This window comes from Mesitornis unicolor, unplaced genomic scaffold (assembly GCF_000695765.1).
Source record: "Mesitornis unicolor isolate BGI_N332 unplaced genomic scaffold, ASM69576v1 scaffold10340, whole genome shotgun sequence".
NCBI classification, from domain to species: Eukaryota; Metazoa; Chordata; class Aves; order Mesitornithiformes; family Mesitornithidae; genus Mesitornis; species Mesitornis unicolor.
The window spans coordinates 590-22,972 of NW_010160260.1; the positions used below are offsets into that span (position 1 = coordinate 590).

Below are 22,383 nucleotides of genomic sequence, written 5' to 3' on the forward strand. Positions count from 1 at the left end.
CAATTCCCTTCCCACTGCCAAACAGTAATCCTACTTTAAAATTGGCCTCACAGAGGTCAAAATGGAAGGTATTTACAGATGTCTGGGATTAAAGAAAGCCAGCAAATACCACAGATGTTTCTGTTAACTACAAATTCTCCTTGAAGATGTGGAGATCATCAAAATAGAATTCTTTAAATCTGAACATAAAAACATGACTAGACTTTAGTAAATGTTAACATATGAGTAAGTATGTGAAAAATCGTAGAAGCAATAGGAAAAGTTCAGAGAAAGAAGGCTAAGACAGAATGAGTTTTCACTGAGGAGGCAAACCATCTTCCGTTTGAAAAATAATACCAAACTGAAAATAAAATACTCTTTCACATGAAGATTACCTTGCACAGCGCAGGTGCTAGGGTGTGTCACCACAGAAGGTTCATAATCTGCTGGAAGGGGCCGTAAAGAGACAAGTGAATATAGAGAACAGTTTGACCTGAAAAATAAGACAGGCATTTTTAAAACAGGCATTCAAGTGAATAGGGACAAGTATTTTCAACATTATTTTTACTGCAGTCTAATACTACTGCATTATGGCAATTCTTCAAGATTAGTTTTCCTCATGTACCAGATAAGCAACAAATGAAACGTAGTGATATACATGATTTGAAAGTCTGAAACACACAAGTTACACTGAAGCAGTATTGCCAAGAATGCTTAATATATATGGCATTACGACATGATTACTTCAATCATTGCTAGTTGCTGTATTTATCTGAAATTACAAAAATCTAAAAAGCTTACTTTGTACTTATTATGTACAATACACTACGCATATATAAACGATTTTGCTTTCACAGAATTTCAGAATTAAGTACTCTTAGCAAATTTTCTCCAAGTTTGGAACATGCACACAAGTCATTCTGGCAAACAATTTTTTCTGTCAATATAAACCAAGGCTACAGGAAAACATCTGTCATTATTCATGCTGAATACTGCTTTTACTTAAGCATAGAAAGCTCCAACAATTTAACACTCCTCAGACAAAACTACAGGCAAGAAATGTAACCTGCAAGATCTATCAAAACCAAACCAAACCAAAATACTTGGTGTGTTACTTCAGTACTGGACCTAACCAGTCATTTGCTTTAAAGCCGTATCAGGAAGAAGTTGAACTAAAATACATTTTACATCTGTGCTGATCTATCATTAATAAACAGAAATAATCGCAACTTCTAAATTTTACTTAGACGTCTCAAACAACATTGTATACCAGGACAAGAAGAAAAGCTCTTCAGAAATTAACAGTGTATGAACACTGACATTTCAAAAGGAGTGAAAAAAAATAGTAAAGTTAAAACTTTAGGAATGGTGTGACAGGAATTCTTTACAGTAAGTAACAAACACTTAGAAAAAAGACATCATTTAATTATCAGAATAATTATCTTATCTGCAAGAGACTTCAAGATTTACAAATCACAACAATACACAAGAATACCTGTCTTAATTACAACCAGAGAAGACAAAACCCTGGAGACAATATTCTGCAGAATAATTCTGTATTTGTGATAAAAGTGATTAAAAGAATTCTTCTCATCTGAAATTGTGTAGAAACAGATATATTACACACTTACCACAAATAAATTCCAAGATCATCCACATGTGTTGAAGCTAGAAAATCTCCTGTAGGAGACATCGTAAGGCTCACAGCTGCAGCATCAACCAAGAAACAATCTATGAGGCTAAGGAGAGAAAATACAACAGAGAAACTCTCAGAAAGATAAACTTATTTATCTATGCATACCTGAATTACAGCACAAATATGACTTAATGCAAGCAGCATAGCAGGAGTATGGATACAAAGTAGCATATTAGAAATATTCAAATACAGCATATAACCTTAGCAGACAAATGGCACAAACCACTCACGTCTAAAAAATTCTCTAAAATCAGTTAAAGCTGGTATAAAATGTACAGTAATTGCAAAATGAATCCTGCCTTGGGGCTGAAGGGATTCACTTTCACACTTCCTGCCTAACTGCAAAAGTGAGACAATGGAAAATATAAAATTGTTGAGCTCGCAATGTCAACACATTTCTTCCATCATACTGCCTCAAGTACTCCATTCAAAATATGAAAAGTCATCTTGTATGTCTGACTCCTTAATCTGCCTATGCAAGGTGCACTGCATGCCAAGTTTTCTGGTTGTAACTGTCTGTAGACAAATTGGTAATTTTTTTTCCCAATTCTCTAAAAGCCCTATATAAAAAACAAGCACTCGGAATACTAACATTTATGTATGGACAGTTAGGCAGCATTCCCAAGTGAAAACTTAAGTTCAGTAAGTAAGTGGTATGACATCTATTTGAAGTCAGTTGGTATTTTTCATAACATAGGACTTGGTAATCTAAAAACATGTTTTACAGCCTCTTATGGGGCAATATCAAAGCTGAGTCTTCAGACTGTACAGTATATAATTCGGTTCTTCTATTTGTGAGCAAACATACCACTCCTCTACCTATCGTTATGGGAAAACTTTTCCTTTAAATGCTGGAAGAACAATGTAACCCAATTACTTTCAAAATCAGGCTTTGTCATGTACCTGCCTAGATTTCAGCTTGATCAGAATTTCTTGCAGTTACTTAGAGAAAAGAGAAAATATTTACTTATGTATTACATGCAGACAAGAACTACTGTTAGATTACTTTTAAGAATCAGTATGAATAGATTCCCACTGCAGAGTGTTGTTATTAAAAAAATGAAAAATACAAGTAACATTTCTGAAGTTTTATAATTAATGTTGCAATTTTTTGCAGGCATATCATTTTGGAAGGGAAGGAGGGTAAGAAAGAGGAAATTCAAACACAGTGTTAATTTCCCTCCCATTCATACTGAAAAGACAACAGCTACTGTCCATTCTGTCCTATTTTAGACTTGTGTCATTCATCATGTAGGAACAGGTCAATTGTTTATTGAGAGCCAATACACATTTTATAGTAAAATGAAAACTTTATTATAGAGTACAAAATTGTACAAAAAGTCATCAATCCAAATGAAACAATTCAGACTCAAGTATGAGCAGAGCTGCACACTGCATAGCACAGCTTTAAATTACTAAAAACCTATCTGATATGTTGCTAAAAGAATGCACTGACAGAACTCAAAAGTTACTTTTCGGCCTGTTTTCACTAGGCTACTGAACTTCTAGTGTGTACTTGGGTACACATTCCAGAAGAAGACTACTAACAGTGGATCATTTTCATCCTTTTGAGTATTTTTGGCAGCTCCAAGCATGCACAAATGAAAAACTAACCGAAGCAAAGCCTTACTGTGTTACTAAAATGAATGTAAGTGAGAACAGGCTTCTGTTTACAAAACCAACTGGGGTAGTGCATCCAACTGTGCTTCCCCCACACAAGATAGACGTGAAGTTAGAGCAGGCCCAGGAAAATGATCAGAGGGCTGGAACTCATTTCCTATGAAGAAAGGCTGAAAGAGTTGGGAGTTTTCCACCTTGGATAACAGAAGGCTCTGGGGAGAACTACTTGTGACGTTACAGTAGGTAAAGGGGGGTTATAAGAAAGACTGAGAGACACTTTTTAACAGGGCCTGTAGTGACAGGACAAGGGGCAACAGTTTTGAACTGAAAGGGGATAGGTTTAGACTGGATATAAGGAAGACTTCTTTTACAATGAGGGTGGTGAGACACTGGAACAGGTTGCCCAGAGTTGTGGATGGCCCATCACTGGAAGCGTTCAAGGTCAGGTTGCACAGGTCTTTGAGTCAACTGGTCTAGTTCTTGTCCATGGCAGGTGGACTGAATAAGATCTTTGAAAGTCCCTTCTAACCAAACCATTCTACGATTCTATATATACTTCAGCATATCAGAACACAATTCACATTAGGCAATCTCTTTCCATTTAGGTTATACTGCTGCTTCTAGACAAAGAACAAATTCACATTAATTCACACTACATGAACTCTCCAGGTTTCATCATTAGATCTTCAGGATGTCATTCTGTACACACAGAAGATGGCACATACTGCTAGTATTGTGCACAACTAAAATACTGAGTACTGTGTTGTTACACAATGTACAACTTTGAGTATCACATAGTACAAGCTGGTGACAGACAATGAAGCCAGAAGGCATTTTGACATTTAATAGACAGAAAGGGGATTGTAATAAATTTCTGCTGTAGGTTTTTAAACTGACTCACCATCCAGAGGGAAGGTCCCAAGTCTTAATGGTACAGTCCATTGACGAAGTTATTAGCCAACGACCATCAGGACTGAAAGTCTAAAATAAAAGAGTCAATTTAATGGCACAACTGACAAGTCAGTCCCTACAGGAGGTCTTGTTTACACAGTTCAGGATTAGATTGGTCCTTAACACCAGGATGAAATGGTCTGGCCAAAAAGCAAAACAGAAAGCAAGAAAAGGACAAAAGTAGAAGCTATTTCAGAACAGGCTTGAATATATGACACAAGATATATCTGGCTGTTAGCAAAAGCACTTTGCTCCTCACTTCTACATTAGTGATGAAAACCACTGAGCATAAAACCAAAGAAGTCAAGTATATACTTCCTAGCATTTAGAACTGAATCAGAATCTAAAAGCTATTTCAATGAACACTGCGAAGCACTATTACACAAGATGAAATAAGGAATTATCAGTGCAGTGCATAAACTCAGATCTGTTTACACCTTTACACCTTTTACCTGACTCATCTTTTCTATATATACATTTATGACTGTTACACAATTTTGCTCCTCAATGTGGTTTTCATTATTCCTAATGCTTTACTTTATTAAACCCAAAATAAGCTTGTTGCAAAGTTACAGTAAAATCCTGTAAAAATACCTGGCCATTTGAATACTATACATTTTAACTTGAAAACTAACATAGTTAAAACTGTTGTAGAGCTCAACTACAGCTTTACTATTCACAGCTGGTCATACTACTCAGTGACTTAACATACATGGAGAAATCTACCATCTTTGTTTGTTAACTCATTTACTGTAACAGGTGACATATACAATTACCATGTCATTAATCCGTCCGTGGTGTCCTAAGAATGTCCTGACAATCTTCCTGGTTTCTATATCCAAAACACTAACAGTGAAGTCATCAAAGGCAATTCCCAGAATACCACTGCCAAGAATCATTAGCACATAAGATAGTGAATACTCAGAGACAAAAAATAAAAACAACATCTTAACATTGCTCCAAAAATCTTTTATCCTAATATAATGTTAGACAAATAGTATTAAATTCCTTCAGTGTAATAAAATGTACTGTAGTCATTTTGTTTCATCAACAAGTAGTCAGTTCTACTTCAAAGCATCAGAAATTTAAACTTTTTTAGAATATTTGGTTGCCCTCCTAGACTTACATACTTATAGCAAAACAGTATGCACATGAAATAGCTTCAATTTCTTACCTGTCTCTGTGAAGCAGAATTCCATTTGGAGAAGAAGAAAGCTCAGCAGAGTAAACTAGATCTTTAGCTTTGAATTTCCAAAATTTAATTAATCTTTCACTACCAGCTGTGATTACCAGCTGGTTTAATCCATCCACTGCAACCCCCCTAATGGTGCCCTCATGCGCTGCAAATCAAGGGAATAAAAAGTTGTATTTCAGAATTTAAACACAGCATATAAATCAGTAGAATACCAAACACTACTCTATATGTTTTCGCCTACCTACATTAAATGAGCTGTAAGCATGTGACAAACAACTCTAAAGCCACCTGACAGGACTGCTCAAATAGCACATGTTTCTTTATGAGTACAGAAACTGACTGCTTTCAAATAAGCACTAGAATATAATACAAAAGGTGTGAGTAATTGCAGCTGAACATTAGCTTTTATTCGTTTTCAGTCTGGGAGGCTTTTTTTGAATATGAGACTTAATGGACTTTTTGAACCACTTACAGAATGCCTCCAGGGGTTCAACCTCTCCAGACAAAATTTACAACCTCAGTTCTGGCACTATCAAACAATGATGTTATTAGGAGACCTTCATGTTTGCTACGCTAGATGGCTTTTAGAAACCCAGTAAGGTTTAAGGGTTCGTCGGGACTCTTTTCTTGTTTCTACAGGGAAAAAAAAAAGCTCGCAAGAGCCCTATTATAAATTACAGACATACAAAGCAACAGCAAAAATGCATGAGGATAGGCGACATGAAGCATGTGCATACGCAACCATTAAAAGGAGAAGTCTAAACACCAGTGCTTACATTAAGTCCTCAGCTTGCAAGTGGGTAGGTGAAAATAACAGCATATCCAAAGTACTGGACTTGCTTAGAATTTGCATTTCCCATGCATGTGAAGTATTCCTTTATTTTTAAGCAGGGAGCACAAAACAGATAAGAAAATTTATCTAAGACAAAGAACCCTATAACAAGAAGCCAAGTACTGGAAATGTGATTATCTCAAAAATAGCTTGGGTCAGAGGATCTCATTTTAGTGCAAGCCATTTTGGTAGCTGACAATTTTGTGTTTATTAAAACAAACATAGGCTAACATCAGAGCTGTTAAAACTAACAGGGATACTGTCCTTCTGAGTAGGTTTCAAATTACTTCTGATTATAGTGCAAGGTAGGACAGTGTAGGGTAATTAGAAACTTGAAAGATTCCCAAATTCAACTCGGAAGCTTTGCGAAGTTTTCTAGATGACATAAAACTAGTCTGTTGCCATTCTGTTAAGAGTCAGTATTTTTAAAGTGTAGCAATTCTTACCTCTTTCTTTGCCGTAACGCCCTCTGTGAATGCCAGACTGCATGTTATACACATCTACCTGTCCTGTTGACAGCCCAATTACAGCGAAGTTCCCACATGAGGTAATGTCAACTGCCTTTCAAGAGAAAAACAAAACAAAACACCTATGAAAACAATTTTTAAACTGTATATCTAATTAGCGAAGTTGTTAGAAGACATATATCAGGAAAACAAAATAATATTAGACTTCTTCAAGGAAAATTGCACAGAACAAACAACAGATTACATCTCAAAAAAGCAGATAAGAGTTTAAATAGTAATAAACAAAGTAACAATGGTCTAGATGTCTTTGGAAAGACAGTCAAAAGTATCTAGCAGTAAAAAGAACATCAGGTATTGTGATCTTGTCTACCACTTAACTGCTAAGCTTAAGGTCAGAAAAACAAGTTATCACAAGATACAGTAGTAATATTAACACCTAGCACATGAAGTATGCCACAGGAACTACTTGTCCTGCAAGTTTGTAAATCTCAGTAAACATGTGCATCTCTTTCATTGAGTGTTTGACTTTCACTCTGAACAGCTCAAGCTGTAAAGCATCTTAGAGGGAACATTCTGCCTGCAATTTTGGAAATAAGTTTTTCCAAACTGGCCCCTCAAAAAGTATGTTCAGCAATTTGCATTCACAGAGCAACTTAATCATCATAGGCATAGTCAACTCTACATCACTATGACAGATGAAATGTAAACCCCAACCACCTATTTGAATCAGAAAATAAAATTTGCACTTAGCCTGGATGTTTAAGGAAAAAATGCATATACAGCATTTTTCGTAAGACCATACATGTTATGAAACAGCTAGGACACACTGAGCTGACAGAAAGCACTTTGCAAAGCAACTAAAACGTGTCTAGATAGTGCTTTTTCATTCTAAATATAGCTTCTGTACAAATATAAATTAAAATCGCTAGTATAATGCTGAAGAAACACTATCCTAAATAAACTTACTGTTGCGTATATATCAATAGGTTGGTGTTTGCTAAATTCTTCTGGCCGCAGCTTATGAACTCCCATGGAAGTCTTCTGATAGTTCCATGTTGTACAAGTTATATACCCCTGATGGCAAGCAACAATACCATCCCAGTCACTCTGATGTGCCACTTCTGCAATGTAACACATACTAATTTTAGAAACAATCATTCTAAAGTCATATAAGCTCTTCTAAGATCATAAAAGAGTACTCTGAAATATCTTTAGGCAAAACAGTTCATATTTAGTGTTCTTGTTGGACAGCCAAAAGACTACCATTCAGAAAAAAACACCTGGCAAATAGTTATGCATATGCTAATATAACTAAAATGCTAAAAAAACCACAGGCATTTTTTTGGATGTTTCATATATTTGTATATTTGGGTCTATGCAGTTTGAAAAGCATATTTAAACTTAAATGGTTTCAACTGCTTGATCCCTACACATTTCCAACTGAGTCTCAAGTTTCCTCAGCTAAAGCCACTAGATTAACGACTTAAAGCAGGGCTTAAGAACTAAGTTTGTTTCAGATAGCAAAAAGATTTTTCTGCATTTGCAGGAAAAGAATTCCAGACTTTGTAGTCAAATATGATACGTGGGGATCTAAATAATAAGCAAGTTTACTTCTCCCCCCCCCCCGGAAGTATACATTAAAAGAAATTCAGACCATGAAATTGGGTATTTCTAGAACATCAAAGAATAAAACAACCAGATACAGACTGGTTCACTTCAGCAAACAAAAGACAACATAGCTGAAAAATTAAGCAACTCTAAAATGTACTTAAATAAATGTTTTCTCATGTCTCCAAAGTAATTTAAGGTAGTTCTATTAACTTAAATCCATCAGGCAGGTTTAATACTACTTTTATAAGCGTGTATATGCATATATATATGTATGTATACGCATACATACATATACATACCTACATATACGTACCCACGTACGTATCTGCATACCCATGTATGTATGTACGTTCTCACGTACGCATCCGCGTGTCCGCGGACCCACGTACGTGCGTAACCGCGTGCGTCCGGGCGTATCCGCGGTGGGCATACGTATTCGTGTGCGCACATACATGCATACGTATCCACGCACGTACGTGTGTGCGTATCCGTGTACGTACGTGTGTGCATACGTATCTGTGTGTATATATAGATACACACAGGCATTTGCAACAAGTATGTACAGATAGTCTGTATTACTGAAGCCTGCAAATATAAATACCATACATAATCAAATCACTACACAAGATTGCAAATCCACACCTTTCAACAAATGAAATCACAAATCATCCTCTGAAGACAAAAGAATACTACATTTAAGACAAAACAGACTTCCAAGTCTGAAGAGGAGGTCATTAATTTAAAAGGAACACATTTTGGTGAGGCAAGGATAATTGCAATTCTGCTTCAATAAGTTAGGTTCACTATTTGCATACTGAATTAGAAATTAATAATTGAAATATGACTTTGAAAAGTGACTCAAAGGAAATGGGGAATGAAAATCAACTGCTGTAACTAAGACTTTCTCAGCTGACAAAGATCTTCACCCCCATAATTGCTGGTTCTCCAGCCTGGAATAATATGTACAACAGAAGATTCTGGCTCAATCCTGGAGATTTTCAAGAGCCAGTTAATCATAAAGACATTTCAAATAAAATGTTCTTTTTGAAGTAAGAGCTTCCCAAGTAAAACGTAATTTTAAACCGTCAATCAATAGCTCAGGAAGAGCCACAGAACCTCAATAATCTCATCTTGACACATCATGGGCTTTCAGAACAGTAGTGTCTTAAGGGTTAATAGACAAAATGAAGATAAGCTCTGCAATGCAACTCAAAGGCTATTTACCTGAAGCAAAGTCCGTAATTGGTGGAAGCACCATCGTATGAAGCTTAAGACCTCTCTTTTTTGATTTCTTTTTGTTAACTGAACCTTAAAAAAGAAGTTATGTGTCTCAATGTCATGGCTAGATCTGAGAACAATGGCTTTAAAAGGACTATTTACTAAATGTAAACATCCTAAACTTAGAAAAATCTGGCTTACATAAACACAGCATTGCTACTGTCTATGGTTTGAAGAGCTAAGAACATTAACAGAGTTCCTGTCAAAATACATGAGATGCTGAGCAAATTCCTAGCCACTACGTTAACAGAGGTGCTACTCAACCTATTTGTTCCAGGACTTTGTGCTGACATCCTGAGACAGAGGTCTCCCCATCACAACAAAAAACACGGCCATGCAGACATGACTATATAAAGCAAAATATAACACACAGTCCTTTCAATAATCCAAGAGTCAGGAATTTCAAATTTATGCCCAAAGAATACACATAATCAGTTAATCTACATCTGTCTATTCAAATTATGCAAATACATATATATCAATGTATATATATTTAAAAATAAGAACTGTTAAGTCTCTTTCTGAGCCTTGTTCTTTGAACTGTACAAGAAAGTGTCTCTTAACCATGGCATTGTGTGGAGGATGTGTTTTTTAAATTAAACTCCGTATTAAATCAAAGGAAATAAAGTCAAGAAATATGAATTAACTAATAGTTTAGTCAACTGAAGGGGAATAGGGTAAAAAGTTGTAATTATGCACGTAAAACGCCAGCTGCTGCTTTACAGAGTTTTAATACAGTTAATACAACTGTTAAAGTGCAAATAAGGCCTAAGAAATGTTTTGGCTCCTGTTTACAAAAATACTTGTCAGGGCTTTTTTCATCAGTATTTGTACTTTCACTGAAATACTTACCACGTCCTAAACTTTTATTGAACTTTTCATGCACAGTTGAAAAAGACTGCAATGTTCCATCTTGACCTGACAAAATATTAGCAGAGAGCAGTGAAGGGCAAAAATCAACTTTCTGTTTACTCATAAGCTATCTGAGCAAGAAAAGCAGAAGGTAAATGCTAAGAAACCTCAAACACTACAATAAGGTATTAATTATTTTCTGTGGCCTATATTCCACTCCTACAACTTTGCCCCACACATGGATCAGAATGACACCTCTTTTATGGACATCATCTCCTTGTTCAATTACTCTGTCCTACTCTTCTTTCTCCACTTCAACATCTGACTCTTCCCAGCTTTCTATGATTACAGCTTTAAATAAACTGCTACATCCTTCAAATACCTCCACAATGCTTCCAAAGCTTTCCCATGACCCCCTATACTCCCTCACCAACTACAATATTCCTCTATTTTTTATCTAAACACCATGTGCTGTAACTGGTTAAGAACTACACATAGTTAACCAGGTTAGCCAGTGAGCTAAACCAGACAAAAATGCTAAAAGCTGAGCTGTCCATCCTTCTTGTGAACCAGGACACTAATAGGACTTCCCTCCTCTACCCAGTGACCAATGTTCACAGAACTGACAGGAATTTAATTTAATTTAGAGGCAGAGAAGGCTCAAATTTGAAACTAGCAAATAGGTCCACTCTGTGGGGGAGAGATGGATAAGGCCAAACCAGAAACTAAGAGAAAATGCAATTGCACAATGCATGTAAAATTAAAGGCACTGAGATGACTTTTAAAAATCAAAATAATCATAAAATATTTTTACTAGGCCAAAAAAGGAAACAGAAGATTAGTCAAGTCAACTTAAAGATTCTGAAAAAGCAATGCCACAATTCTAGTATTCACGCATCCTATCCTTGCTCCTATGATACAGGAGTAAGGCAGGATTTATATTCTGGGAACTGGGAGAAATGTTAAGCAGCATGAAAGCCAGTGACACTGGTGAAATTCTACAAAGTTAATTTGTGGAGATGCGCATTCTAAGGAAACCAGTAGCGCCTGAACAGCACGCCATGGTATCACTACCTCATTTCTGCTAAACAACATTTTACCACTGATTCAGAAAGGAATGCAGTGTGTATCTCCTTACACTGCAGATACATCAGATCTCAAGGCGTGAGACCCTTTCCACTTTAGTGGTTGCTTCTGTGTCCTCTCCACATGTTTTAGTACAGTTAAAGCACTAAACTGCAAAAGCAAATTTGAGGATTTGTTAATTGCTGATTTTTACTGTGGTTCATCTGGTGTGGGCTGAACTACTGTCAAGTAACTAGTTACTTGAATCAGTGTTACTAGTTGGACAACCAGCAAGAGGTTGTAAGCACAGCTGGTTTTAGCATAGTGTATTGCTGTGCTGTATTAGGTATAACATTCACCAAAATGTAGTGTAGCGTTTTCAAACATTGCCTGTGTAGACAATTTCATCACTTCAGAGTACTTAAAGATTAGGTGAAGTGTCCCTATTATTCCATTACTGAAGCGTTCTGGGCTACAAAGCAGTCTGATCTAGGTCTTAATTTCTTAAGAGATCTATTTATAATTTTAAAATATGCTACCCTTGCTACGGAAGGGTGGTCATTTATGCATTTTTAAACTTTTAGATTAATATCTTGGTTACAAGCTACCTTGAGAGAATATATTACAGACACAACTGAGCTGTAAGAAAATTGCAACTCACAAAGCTTGCCCAAACTAGTGGGAAAAGTGGTGTGGCTCCTCAAGGATACTAAATGCATTATGCTGCTTATTTTTTTCCTGTCACAATAGAATTTCCTTAGTTGTTAGAGATTTTCATTTTGACCAGCTGATAGTTCCTTAGGAGATAATGAAACAATTTTTATTCATCAAACATATAAATACAAAAGCAGCTCCTAAGCTTTTCTGCTTGCAACTACTTTTCAGCCTATCTGCTGATACACAGGGAAATGGTGAAACAGTTTGGTACAGTAATAAATGATACTGTCTACACTAACCCCTTACTATGTTTCATAAATACACACTATACGTAACACATGAAATACAATATATTGTATTAATAAAACAAAGACACTTGGCTCTGCATATTCTATTTATCACAGCAGGAAATTAGACTTAGACTGAAGAATAAAAAGTCATACCTGCACTAAGAATTTGCTCTCCGTTTTGCCCATGGTATCTGATTTTTGTTGGTGGTGCACTATGTCCCATTCGGCTTCTCAATACACGTCCTGTACCACCAGGTCCATCAAAAATCCATACCTACCTCCCGCAAAAAAGCAGCAGAAAAACAAAGCTGATAAACATTGCCCTGCCAATAATTACACCTCCTGGCAGCGGAACAGGCTTAGGTGGGAGCTGGTGCAGCAAACTTCACATGTTGGTTTAGAACTCTAAACTCTAAAAACTCTAGAAGTTTCCACCATGGCAGCTGATCATTTCCTGCTGCTCATTCTGCCCCTCCAGCAAAGGCTAATGCCATCAGAGGACATGCACCAGAAGAGATTTTAACTGACAACAACTGCTAAATGAACCAGAACAAAGACTAGGATCTTGATCTATTTAGATTATGCCCCACTACAGTTCAACTGAGAGCCAGCAACTTCAGTAACTTGAGTTTTGTTGTATTAGTTTCATTTGAGAACTGCTACTTCAACCCAAACTAACCATTTATACTTTGAAGGACTACAAAAGGAAAAAGCCAAACGTAACAGCAGATAGCAGCACCGATTGTAACTTACCCGTATAGCGTTATCAGCACCATTGGTAATAAGAAGTGGCTCTCCAGGGACAAATGACATACCAGCTATTGCTGTGGAATGGGCACCTTGCATCTGACACATTAATTTCTTCTCTTCTAGATCCCACAAAGCAATGTGTCCAATCAGGCTACCAGCTGCCATTACTGGGTGTCCATCTGCTCAAAGAAAAAGTTCAAAAAGTTTGCTTATTGACATTCAGCTCATCCTTATTTACTTCTCAGATCTTCACAACTGATGGAAGGAAATGCTACAATCACAAGAAAAAAAATCTCAGGCTGACTCTAAAAATAAGGTATGTTTTAACTGAAATACACTAAAAGTTCACTTTACAATACAATCAGGATTTTTCTCATATCAGATAACAACAAATATATTTAAATCCAGCAGCTGATGCTAAAGGTTTTGCTTGAAATCACAAGAGAAACTGTACCTGTACAATTTTCAAAAGTTACCCTGTACCTCAGATTCTTCACCAAACCTATCAGCCTTCACATTTCAGGATGTGAGAATTACTGTATCACCACGCTAGAAGTTGTTGGGTTTTTTTAAATCCTCTTAAGGTTTTGGCTCAACAACTTGCAAAAATTAACTTTAGAAGCTGACTACATGTTTATTCAACCTTTCTAATAATTAAAGCCTTATTTCACAGAATATCTAATTTTTTTCTATTTGCTCTACTCCATCTAATATTAAGGAGATAAACACATCATACTAACTCTAAAAATATACTACAAACACTCAAGTAAGTTTTAAAACTTATATCAAGGTAAAATTGCACCAAATGTCCTGCACAACTGGTAACTAATCTTCTTGCTCCAACAGAAGAAAAAGCCAGTTTCCAATTTACAATCATACACAACATAGATAACTAAACCAGAAAGGCCTAGAGTTTTCTTTTTTGGTAAAGCTTCAAAGATTAAGAAATTTGCCAAGTTCATTCTAATTTAAATGAAGAGCAATTCTACTCGCAGACTGAAATGAGTACCTGAGTTCAAAACAATCAGGTTGTATTTACACTAAATTTATTAACTATTAAGGCAGGAAGAGAGAGAGAGATTAGAAAATATCTGAAAGCCATGCATTCAAGTAGGCAATGAAAGTTATTTAACATTATTAACATTTAGAGTCAAATGGCTGACACAAAAGGCACTCTTTCTACTCCTAAGTCTCTCCAGTAGCATTCTTCCTCAACAGGGTCTGCATCAATTTACATTCTGTTAAGATTTACAATTTTGTCTATTCAAATGAGAGATTAAATTTGGTATCAACAGCTCCATTGGCAGGAGCAACAATAAAGTAACTAGCTTTAGTTAATCAGCACATGCTCATTAGACCAAAAAAACAGATATGAATATAAACAGTGTTCCTCAGTAACATCCATTAACTCCTAACATTCATTTTTCATTTGGAGGTGAAAGACAACTACTGAGAAGTAGATCTGCATAGGAACTTATATAGCGTACTGATTACTCTGCACTAATTCTGATAACAGTGTATTGTGTTAGCTCTTCACATACTGTAAACATAAACTGTCTTACTTTTCCTTAAAAAAGGAGTGCAGTATGTCACGCTTCCTGTGCACTGAGTCAATACACAAGAAAATGTGAGGAAACAGCCAGCACGATAAAGGTGCATGATGGCCCTTACTTACTGGCAACTATTCTAGATTATCTGCAGCCCTTGAAAACAAACTCTCAGCCCAAATTTTGTTCCTGAAATGCTTTATCAAAACATATTGCCCTACCTTCCACTTATTGTTAGGGATTTTACAGATATTTTCACTAAAAATGCTAAGATTTACCTGTACGAAAAGATATTGCTGTGATGGGACCCCAGTCTTGTTGAAATTTCATCAGAGTTTCATCAAACTTAATATTATGTACAATGATATGACCAGAAACAAGACCAACTGCAACAACATCTACTGCTGGAGCCTGCAAGAAAAATTGAACAGCAACTGAAATGAAAGAGGAAAAGCTTGTTGCTACACTACTAATACAAATATGTACAAGACAATGTATCTTTAAGTCCAGGACAAATAGTAAAGAACCAAGTAAGACATCTCACATGAGACCTTCTATAGTCTATACTACCTTAATGCACGACTGAACATCTGATAAATCTAAACAAAAAATGAGAGATGGAAGATTTTGTATTTAGTCTCCACTGGATTAAATAATTCCACTTCCAGAAGCTGAAATTACTTTGTAAAACAACTCACTTTAAGTATTCAGTAGTTCTGGTAGATGACTATACACCCTGCCACACACTCCCATATTTACAAGTTTTATTCAGGACAACTGCAGACCATTTTCAAAGCTGTCATCAATGCTTTAAACGCTACCAATAAGTTTTAACTAATTTTTATAACTATGAAAATATAGCAAATACAGTTACAAAAATATTTTCCTGAATCAGCAAAATCTACATTTTATTAACCTCCAAAGCCAAATAAATTTAGACAGTAAAAAGCTACCTGGTACAGAGAAGTTATGCAATACACATGCACCCTGAAAATAAATTGCTTCTGTGAATTCATTACATAATCCAGTGAATAAAGACTACAGACACGATGAACACAAAACAGCTAAGATGCTAAACAGAACAGAACAAGGACTAGAGGAAGGGCAGATAGTATGCCTTCAAGTCTCCCTCTCTTTAATATCTAAAATCCTCAAGGGAGGGTTATTAACATTACCTGAGAGAATACAAGTAATCTTTTTTGCTGTAATTTTAAACAGTCATATTTTGCCCACTACTCTTGACCAGTTACGTGAGAAAGTAAGATACTAAAAATACTAACCTGTTCAAGAGCTGTGATAGCTGAGTCCCATCCTTGAAACCAGTATAAGAGTTTACTGGAAAACAAATAAACAAAAAGCATAAATCAATTAACCCATAGGGATTTTCCACAATGAAATGGATACTTTATATGCACTTACACAGAAAAGTTTGTCAGCCTTCTATCTTTATAAATCAGTTAAAAGGGAAAAAAAGACTTAATTATTAATATCACATGTAAGAATAAAACTTATGCTTAATTTTTATTGAAAAAGTTAATGTTACACATTAATATCTTGACGGTGACATAATTATGTAACATGAATAGGAAGACCCCTTCTATGCCAGTTGCTCCCCACTCATTTCTGCTCTGAACATACCTCTTCAGAAATCTCAAAATTAACATAAAAAGCCAGTCTAGATATAGCATATACAGCACGTCCAAAACATTAGAATATTAAACAGAAAATATTAGCAGTGATATCACTGAAAGTATACAGCACTTATGAGAATAAAACACTGAACTATGCAAGCTAACACCCTTTTGCAGTATGTAAATTAACATGCAAGGGAGTTCACTGTAGCTGTAACTTTCATATGTTAAAAAAAGAAGCTGATTTAGGCATGAAATACTGCCATCACTGACAGTGTTCTACTGGCACATGCTCAGAGACAACTACATGTCTACACATCTCTTATCTGACCGTAAGGATCAAATGCTAGTAATTACCTTCACACTACTTGCCAGCACTTCCTTGGACCCACAACCATCAAAAAATTAAACTTGGAAGAAGGGAGGCAGAAGGTCTGAACATGCATTTATTATTATTTTAATTACTTTCACAGGAAAGCTACGTGATTCCAACAAATAATTTTTTAAAATGTAATTAAAAAAAAAATCCTGAACAATTCCTGACATTTTGCAGGGAGAGTAAACAACACGCAACTTGAAAGGCATTGGCATTCAGGGAGCAGCAGCATTCTTTGTTCTTGGAGATGGACCAACACAAAATTTGAGCCAAAGAACTCACTAAAAGATTCCATGTTCAAAACCTACTGTACTTGAAAGCATTATTTGTTGCATACGGAAAAACTTGGAGCATGAATTTTACCCAAGTTATCAAGAACCTTACTTGGATCTTATATTCCACAGCTGCAAGCTTCCTTGTTCGCTCCCAAGGAGAATCTTATTCAAATAGGTGCTGGGATGCAGAACCGCAGAAACTGCAAAAGTGGCCTTATCAAAATCCACTTGAAGATACTCCTCTGCAAAAAAGTAAGAAGCAATGTTAGTGCAGGCTTACCATCCCTCAGCAAATGTAAAAGACAGAACTGATGTTTACTCTACAAATCCCATAACTGGTGTTTCTTGCATTTAAAGGTTAGCTAAGGCATAACAGGACAGGCTAAACTTGTTTATATTATAACATCTGTTGGCTTGAAAGTGTATTTTTTCCCTATAAGCCTAGCTAGCACAACAATGCTGGCAATACTGTTGTGATTTATATCTTTCTAAGAATTCCTGCTCCTGCCTGAGCAAAACACCATGTGATTAGCATGCCTTTTGTTTGTTATAGCAACTTCAAATCTTAAAAGCCCATCTGCAGCCTCTTTTAAGACCCAGCATCCAGGGAATAACACTGGTCAACACCAATGAGAATGCTTTCTAAAGAAAATAATTCAGGGCACTGAAACAGGATTTCATAAAGCACTTCAGAAAGGCAAGAGAAGATGCTGATACAATCAAAAGATCATTTGTAAGAATTCAGTCTTACTCAGACTGGTAAATATCAAGGAACTACAAGATTTCAGAGATGGTACCAAAGCTGCTATACCACACTATTTACCAGAAAATGGAATGCTAAAATGCGATTTCCATATATGTATATCTCTTTACACGTATATGGAACCTTACTGGGTCTCTGAATGTGGTGCATGGCTCATTAATGAAAAATTATTATGGGATTAGGACTTCAGATTATCATTTAAGTAGCACCATCATTTAAGGATTTTTTAAATTTTTTAAAGAATAAACTACTTCTGAACATGAGCATTAAAAAACAAGCAACCAACTTTAAAAAAAATTACTGAATGTTTAATGATGCTATCCAATGAAGTGGTAACAAAGTCTCTCTCACCTTCTGACTGTATATTCCAAACAATAAGAACATTATCAACATCCACAGAGATGACATGATCACCAAAAGGCTGCAGAAGGTGTATCCTTGCCTTGTGACCTTCATAGGTATGAACAACCTATAATTTCAAAATAAAAATGTTTTCAGTATGAGCTGTTCAGGTAATAGATTACATTAAAGTAATATCTGAGGACAGTAAGCATATGTCAACAAGAAGTTTAAATAAAATACATGGGAAGGCCACACACCTTTAAGTGGAAGATACATAATTTTCTCTTATACACATAAAAGTGTTGGTAAAAATACTTTAAATATTTTTAATTATTTAATTTTAATACATTTATGTGACAATATTTTTTAAATCTTTAAGTAACTACTTAGTTATTAATGTATTAATTTATGTATTAATTAATATACAAAACACAGGTCAGCTATTACAGAATTTGCTCTTACATTCTCTTATTTTAAGCTTTTTGTTCTTCATTCTAGTTTGTGTTTCCCTAAAATTGAAGGTACTAAACATCTACGGAAATAAGGTGTTTGTAGAAACTTAACTGTCTTGAAAACACAAACACTACACAACTATTTTGTATGACTAAAGAATAAGTAAACTAATAAAAACCTCTTTGCTCCTGGCAAAAGCATGGAGAATATTGTTGTATGAAGCAAATATCAACATGCGGTCTGCTGCCAAACATGTAATGTCCTGTGGCAAAGCATTACCTGTTAATCAAACAAAAGAAAAGTTCAACAAGTTTCAGGTTCATGACAAAAAAGAAAGCCTTACAGTGTATTTATATAGCATAGTGACTGACCAAGACAGTTCTCCTGTTGAACACTCTGTTGAATTTCTTAGAGAAATGCACACATTTCAGATGAATGCAAATATTAAGATAAGGAACATCACACCAGTAACTACCTAACTATCATCACACTGATAGATCACAAGATGGTTATTCTGAAAAAGACTTAATAATAAATTACTCAATTATTACTGTGTTAGCTTCATGAGGGCTTATAAAGAAGTTATCCCAACATAACACTTCGGTTTACTGTCAGAGCCCCGCAGTCTGCTAGACTAGAAACATAGATGATAAAGCCTCAGCACTAGCAATGCCTATTAGGTTAAGCCATTCTGCAGACCTGGAAGCTACTGGCCCACTCCTGTACCCATTTCCTGATTAAAGCTAAAGGCACCAGCAATTTACTGCTCTGAGAATATATCTCACTCCCCACCTTGTGACTGGTTCAGAAAGACTATCAACTACTGTGATTTGCTACTTTACTAGCTCAAATGGTAAGAGTCAAAGCTCCAGACCACACTGAGAAACTGTAGGTGTGCTTCCACATGGTAGAAAACTTCAAAAAATACTCTAGAGAAAAATACTCTCAATATAAGTATATACAAAAATGCAAATCATCATGCTTAACAATTGTACAGCACAGCTTCAATGGGAACAACTAAACTAAGAAAATTAAAAGGTTGCATTTTATGAGAGGTTTCATGTGTTTGAATGTGTTAGACATATTCCCATAGCACCTCTAAAGTGACTTAGGCCTACAATCAGGTTACAGATACCTGGTACTCTACAGGAGCTGTATACAAGTTTGCTTAGGCCAGGACAGCTTTAGGCATGCTCCAGTCCAGAGCACCAATCATATAACAAACAATAGCACAAGAGGCCCATCATTTATTTTTTAATCACAATTTTGTATATAAACATCTCAATTTCTTGAAAAACTTAAATGATTATGTCTATTAGAAGATGCAGCCCACTGAAAAGGATTTCACAGAATATACGTTTTTACAGTTTCGTAAGGTGATAAAGAAATTACGTTTACAACTTTAACAATTCACTGCTGATCTTCTAAATCTAGTCCTAGTTGTGCGAGTTATTTATTCTCAAGTTTAGAGGTGCTCTGTTAATGAAAAATCTTTTGCTTTATGAGATCCGTGTGGCAGACAGAACTGTGTAACAATGCTACCTTTCAAGACAGCTTGCATCTCACTGAATCGTCTGAACATTGGTTCGAAGGGACCTTTGGAAATCTAGTTCTACCCTAACCTTCTCCCAAAGCTAGATTATCACCAGTACTAGATCAAGTTAGCTGCAGCTAGGTCTCACTGAGTCTTGGAAACTTCTGGGGAAGGAGATCGCTCAACCTTTACACTGTACTACAGTTCCCTTTTAGTCAGGGACATTTTTCCTAACCTCCACTGTGACCTTCTCAAGCCACAGTCTGTGGCTGGTGCCCCTTGCTACACTGTCTACCACTACCATCACCAATTCAGCTCTGCCATGTTCATAACTGCCCTTCAGGTAACAGACTGCCTCCAGGTCACCCCATATTTTTCCCTTCATAGGACTAAATAAATCCTGTTACTTCAATGTCTCTTCTACTGTGTGCTGTAGGCCTCTGACATTCTTCAGTTCATCAGCACCTCTCCTGAAAGAGAGGGGGGAGAGATGGAAAGGGGAGAACCACACTAACTGGGTATCAAAGTCCAGGTATGGCCTCACCAGCACAAAGTTCAGGAGAGTAACAGCCTTCCCTAATCTGCAGGCCACGTTCCTAGCATAGCTCAGTACATGACATTCACAGTCACTGCATTGTTGGTCCACATTCAACCTGGCACCAGCACAGCTCCAGCACCTTTTCAGCAGGGCACCATGCAGCTCCCAGCTTGTTCTGTCCCAGGTACAGGATTCTGCACTTGGCGAGGTTTCTGTTGGCCCAGGCCCAGTGTTTTGTAACACCTTCCTGGACTGAAGCTCTGCCATTCTGAGCGTCAGCTGCTCCTCCCAGCATAGTATCATCTGCAAACGTTCACTGAGTGCATGCTGCCTCATCCACCGTCCAGGCTGTTGGTGAAGGTGCCGAACAATATGGGCCCTGCTATTGACACCTAGGGTGCAATGCTTTGTTATCAACTGTCAACCAGATGTCAAGCCATCAACTCACATCCTTCACAGCCAGCAGTCCAGCCAATTTTTAACACTCCCTGAAGATTTCTAGTGCCATCCACACCTCTTCTGTTCCTGTAATTAATTTCCTCCTACAACGCAACCTCCCAGTAACCACAAAAACAAAAGGTATCTAGGATTTACAGCTTTATTCACTGCTCACTTCTTAAGTCCTACAAGTGTTCTTGGAAGAAGAGGATGACAAGAATAGGGTATATCCTTAAGAGAACTAAGGTACAGCTGCAAGAGCAATCTCATTCCAAAGTTGATATCTGGTATTTCTGAGACTCCTTTCAACATATTTTGGCATAAATATTAGTACTAATAATTAATTTTCCATCTTAGAGTTGAAAATCATCTGTAGATGTCAGATGTGTTGGAAAAAAATACAAAACACCAAAACAGGAATGAACAATTTGCACATACTTACTCACAGCAACAATACCAAGCTTATTCACCTGCAATGAAAATATTAAAAAGGCATTTTTAGTAATTGGTTACAATAAATTTGCTATAAAGAGAAATTCCAAATTCTAGGAGCCAACCCAAATGAGACAAAGAATTGTATGCCCCACAAGACAGATAAATTATTCATCTCATTTTACAACAGTATCTACAGGAAAACCCACAGATGGCAGGTCAAAAGGAATGGGACAATGTATTTGCCAAAATTTTTTAACAGTAAGTTGTGCTTCTTTATATACTTTACTTCCACGTACAGGAAACTAAGTAAACATTTAGACACCTTGCAGAGCTTAGGCAAGTTTATTTCCACATCATCTCTGCTTCCACCTTATTTCCACTACAACCACCTTAAGTTATTAACACTGTTCAGAGAATCTGCTTCAGTTACACTCATCTTTGCTCAGCCATGATCATTACTATTTTAGTTCAAAGCCTGTACAGAGAACTGACAGGCATGAACCTAAAAGGGTACCAGGACGATCTATGCTGTCTCCACTCTGCTGTTCACTATAATCACTTGATTCAGTTCTCTCTTGTTACTGTTTCTATACACTGAAAGTGCTTTCAATACAGCAAGAAGTGAGTCAATATCACAGGCTTTCACCTTGCAGAACTGAATTACGCTCATCTGTTTTCGTACAGAAAAAGTTCTAATACAATCTAATGGACTGCCCCAAAAAATTGTGGTCCTCAAACTGCAGCTGAGCTTTGGTTTACCCAGCAAGAAAGGAAAACTTCAGCACTTGGACGCTCCTCTGCCCGACGG

General features: G+C 36.5%; 1 protein-coding gene across 1 annotated transcript; it reads right to left on the reverse strand.

The window, feature by feature from the left end:
* Positions 1-374: 374 nt before the first annotated feature.
* On the reverse strand, positions 375-21,628 carry WDR36 (WD repeat domain 36; the record flags this gene model as incomplete). The annotated part of the gene is made up of 17 exons (XM_010189564.1): positions 21,583-21,628; positions 18,809-18,909; positions 18,187-18,304; positions 17,182-17,314; positions 16,071-16,125; positions 15,069-15,201; positions 13,247-13,422; positions 12,647-12,767; positions 10,482-10,547; positions 9,576-9,659; positions 7,707-7,861; positions 6,720-6,834; positions 5,421-5,586; positions 5,023-5,131; positions 4,197-4,276; positions 1,611-1,718; positions 375-472 (listed from the first exon to the last, which is right to left on the reverse strand). Coding segments are annotated over exons 2-17 (1,774 nt in total), but the record flags the coding sequence as incomplete, so codon positions are not given.
* Between the last annotated feature and the right edge of the window lie 755 nt (positions 21,629-22,383).